Source organism: Procambarus clarkii, chromosome 9 (assembly GCF_040958095.1).
Source record: "Procambarus clarkii isolate CNS0578487 chromosome 9, FALCON_Pclarkii_2.0, whole genome shotgun sequence".
In the NCBI taxonomy this organism is placed as follows: domain Eukaryota; kingdom Metazoa; phylum Arthropoda; class Malacostraca; order Decapoda; family Cambaridae; genus Procambarus; species Procambarus clarkii.
Window position 1 is genome coordinate 25,134,815 of NC_091158.1, and position 4,298 is coordinate 25,139,112.

Below are 4,298 nucleotides of genomic sequence, written 5' to 3' on the forward strand. Positions count from 1 at the left end.
GGTTCTGTTGGCGATTATTTGTATTTGTAGTACGTGGGTGAAGCATTTATAGCGTTGTGATTCGAACAAAATTGGTCAGTGAAGCACTTGTTCCGGATATGTTCGAACGTCAGCAGTTGTGAGTCGTGTGTAAACCGCTTTTCATTCATAAACAGGGGGTTTGGCGGGTGCATGGAATCACTTTTGGATCTTTGTTTGGAGGACGGGCTGTATAGGCAAGGAATGTCAAGGTGTTGAGAAGATTGAACCGGCAACTGCCGTGGCGAAGCCTTGGTCGATGATTAGCTGAAGGGAAGTGGTGGCGAAGGCTGGGTCGGTGATTGGTTGGCTGGCAGACTGCGAGCTGGGCCCCCATTGGCTGGAACGCTGCTCGACGCCTTTTACACCCGGGAGGTCCAGGAAAATGGCAGCTTGCATGTTGAAAGGTGACGGAGCACGAGTTGTGGAGGCCTGTCTGGCTTCTGAGATCTTCTTAATTTCATATTGTCGTACAAAACACAGATGAGAAGTTCTGTCATTCACAGTATGGTCATCACAACACACAACACAATGGGTGAAATCAGCGCGACACTTTATAGTGGTGGTCCTGGTCACAAATACTGCACTTATACACACTTGGAGAACTTCCTGGCCACGTGGGAATACTGGTAGCACTTGTAACACTGGCTTACCTCGTAATAACGTTCCTTGTGTACTGAGGCAGGTGGTGTGGTGAAACCGAAACACATAAATCCTGTGGTGGTGGCTAGATTCGCTGTTGTAGTTGTAATGGAGGTCACTTTTAAGGTGGAGCGTGTGTCGTTGCCGTTGGAGATTATCTTTGCTGAAACAACTGTCATGTTGACGTTTTCCGAGTTGATGCTGACCAGGATGTAGCCCACTTCGTGCTCAGTGATCCACGAGCTGACTCTCTTAGCGAAGATGGTCCTTTCAGCTTGAAAGTGTCATGGCAGAATGAGAGTAATGTCCGCATCATAGAATCCAGACGTGGCGGCAGGTGTGAACAGACATTTAAGGTCGTCTTTGGTCGAATAGAAGAGGACGATACCTTCGTCGTCCTGCTCCATTTGGTCACCATTTGGTCCGGGAGACATCTCCCGTCACGCAGGGTGCAGTTGCGCCTCCACAGATCTCCAGTATCATCTTTTGATACTGGTAATGGCTCAAAAGGGCCACCACTTACGGGCTATTCATGCCCGTGCCACCTCTTGGGTGGCTTAATCTTCATCAATCAATCAATCGTCGTCCTGCTGGATATCGTTGGGTGTGGTGTCGAGTACGTTGAGTATTTCTGTCCGTCCGAACGAGTGGATCTCAACACAGCCCCGCTCCTGTGCCAGGTAAGTCCACTACGGGCTCACCATAGCCCGTGTTACTTGTCCCACTCCTGTGCCAGGTAAGCTACGGGCTCACCATAGCCCGTGCTACTTGGAACTTGTTCCGAGTAGCTGAATCTAAACAACAAAAACAGCGTGGATCTCTAGGAACCGCGCCTTAACTCTGAAGGTCATGGTACCGTCTCGTACCGGCGAAGGCTAGCCGAGGCGATACAGCTGACTCACCCACCAGGGTAGGGTCGAAAGAAGTATACCCCTTCACTTTCGGGTTGGCTAAGCAGCTCGCTGAGGTGAGGAGCAGCCAGAAACACTTCCGGCCGCGACGGCTGTTGGCTGTCCATTCCAATCCTGTGATTGTCTGTCTGTGATACTGTGATGGTGCTTGCGTTAACTCTGAATTCTTTTTTGCTGCGAGTTTGACTTGCTTGGAGTCAATGTCAAGGGGTTAGCGGAATCTTTTCTTGTTGTCAGCTTCAGTGAAGTCGTGATGAGAGATTTCAAAGTTCTCCCCTTCGAGTAGTCCAGTGCTGGAGGTGCAGGGGATCGAGTAGTCCAGTGTTTTGTGCTGGAGGTGCAGGGGATCGAGTAGTCCAGTGTTTTGTGCTGGAGGTGCAGGGGATCGAGTAGTCCAGTGTTTTGTGCTGGAGGTACAGGGGATCGAGCAGTCCAGTGTCTTGTGCTGGAGGTGCAGGGGATCGAGTAGTCCAGTGTCTTGTGCTGGAGGTGCAGGGGATCGAGTAGTCCAGTGTCTTGTGCTGGAGGTGCAGGGGATCGAGTAGTCCAGTGTCTTGTGCTGGAGGTACAGGGGATCGAGTAGTCCAGTGTCTTGTGCTGGAGGTGCAGGGGATCGAGTAGTCCAGTGTCTTGTGCTGGAGGTGCAGGGGATCGAGTAGTCCAGTGTCTTGTGCTGGAGGTGCAGGGGATCGAGTAGTCCAGTGTCTTGTGCTGGAGGTGCAGGGGATCGAGTAGTCCAGTGTCTTGTGCTGGAGGTACAGGGGATCGAGTAGTCCAGTGTCTTGTGCTGGAGGTACAGGGGATCGAGTAGTCCAGTGTCTTGTGCTGGAGGTGCAGGGGATCGAGTAGTCCAGTGTCTTGTGCTGGAGGTGCAGGGGATCGAGTAGTCCAGTGTCTTGTGCTGGAGGTGCAGGGGATCGAGCAGACACTTCAGGTGAGGAATTGACAACGTCAATTAAGTTGTCATCTGATGACTGTCTGCTGGTTGCAGACATAGGCGTAGAAAGAGGATCTGGCACAGACTGTTCAGGAGGATCTGGCACAGACTGCACAGGAGGATCTGGCACAGACTGTTCAGGAGGATCTGGCACAGACTGCACAGGAGGATCTGGCACAGACTGCACAGGAGGATCTGGCACAGACTGCTCAGGAGGATCTGGCACAGACTGCACAGGAGGATCTGGCACAGACTGCACAGGAGGATCTGGCACAGACTGCTCAGGAGGATCTGGCACAGACTGCTCAGGAGGATCTGGCACAGACTGCACAGGAGGATCTGGCACAGACTGCTCAGGAGGATCTGGCACAGACTGCTCAGGAGGATCTGGCACAGACTGCACAGGAGGATCTGGCACAGACTGCACAGGAGGATCTGGCACAGACTGCTCAGGAGGATCTGGCACAGACTGCTCAGGAGGATCTGGCACAGACTGCACAGGAGGATCTGGCACAGACTGCTCAGGAGGATCTGGCACAGACTGCTCAGGAGGATCTGGCACAGACTGCACAGGAGGATCTGGCACAGACTGCACAGGAGGATCTGGCACAGACTGCACAGGAGGATCTGGCACAGACTGCTCAGGAGGATCTGGCACAGACTGCTCAGGAGGATCTGGCACAGACTGCACAGGAGGATCTGGCACAGACTGCACAGGAGGATCTGGCACAGACTTGTGAGTCGTGGAGGCCTCCCTGACGTCGGACATCTTCGTGATCTCAGCTTGTCGTGTAGGGCACTCGGCAGATACGGCGGTGTAATATCCCTCACAGAGAAAACAGCGAACACAGTCGCTGATGCAGTCCTTGAAGTGGTGGTTCCCGGTGCACTTGCTGCACCTTGGTCCTGGAGAGTGCACTTCTTCGTGAAGTTATCGTAGTTGTAGCACTTATAACATTGATGAAGTCAATAGAAACGTTCCTTTGTAATCTGGTGAGGTATGCTGGCGATACCAAAGCAGCAAAATTCGTTGTCGGCAGCAAAGGAAGCTTCTTCCGGTGTCCTGAAGCTTTCATTTTGGTGAGGTGGCTGTTAGTTACAATGATGAACTTGACAGTGACAGCAGTCAATGAAGAGCTCGACTCGTTGATGCTGGCGACTACGTCGGTGACGGCTTTCTCGGAGATCAGGGAGCTCTCTCTGTGAACGAACACCGTCCTAACTGCAAGATAGTGACGAGATGGGGTGAGGATCAGATGCGCCTCCTCAAGAGCACTTCCGGCACTGATGAACAGCACTTGGGGTCCTCCATCGTCGATCACATCTAATTGTGCAACGGTGGTTTTGATGGAGATCAATTCGAGAATCTTTGACTGGGTGAGGGTCTGGTCCTCTCTGAAGTGTACTTTTATTCGGTAGACCACAGTACCTAAAGCTTAGTACCAGAGGGCAAACTCGACCAGGGCAATCAGCTAACACCTCCAGCACGGGGAGTGTTGATAGAAGATGCCATCTCACTATCGCTACGGCCGGCTGGTTTGCTCGTCACTTTACTGAAGAAAGCCTTTCTTCTCTTCCCGATCATTCATACCACCACCACACACCAGTATTCAGATACCTCACAAGTGCATCGCTCCATTGCGCAGTTCAGTGCAGTGCGACCATGTCCCGCTAGGAAATGACTCTCCTGACCATCCTTATGAAATTATTAAGGTCAGAAGAACACAGTAATCTCGTGACACGAGCAAGGAAAATTTGCTGAAGATGACAGGAACAATGAACCAGAGGAT

The 4,298-nt window shown here is 52.0% G+C and overlaps 1 protein-coding gene across 1 annotated transcript; it reads right to left on the bottom strand.

The window, feature by feature from the left end:
- Positions 1-1,834: 1,834 nt before the first annotated feature.
- Positions 1,835-3,277, bottom strand: LOC123766265 (uncharacterized). The gene has a single exon (XM_045755336.1). It carries the CDS (start codon positions 3,275-3,277, stop codon positions 1,835-1,837), a length of 1,443 nt encoding a protein of 480 aa, XP_045611292.1.
- Between the last annotated feature and the right edge of the window lie 1,021 nt (positions 3,278-4,298).

Bases quoted from the DNA above. Each gene is read 5' to 3' on its own strand.
- LOC123766265 (XM_045755336.1), bottom strand. From the start codon at position 3,277: ATGTCCGACGTCAGGGAGGCCTCCACGACTCACAAGTCTGTGCCAGAT.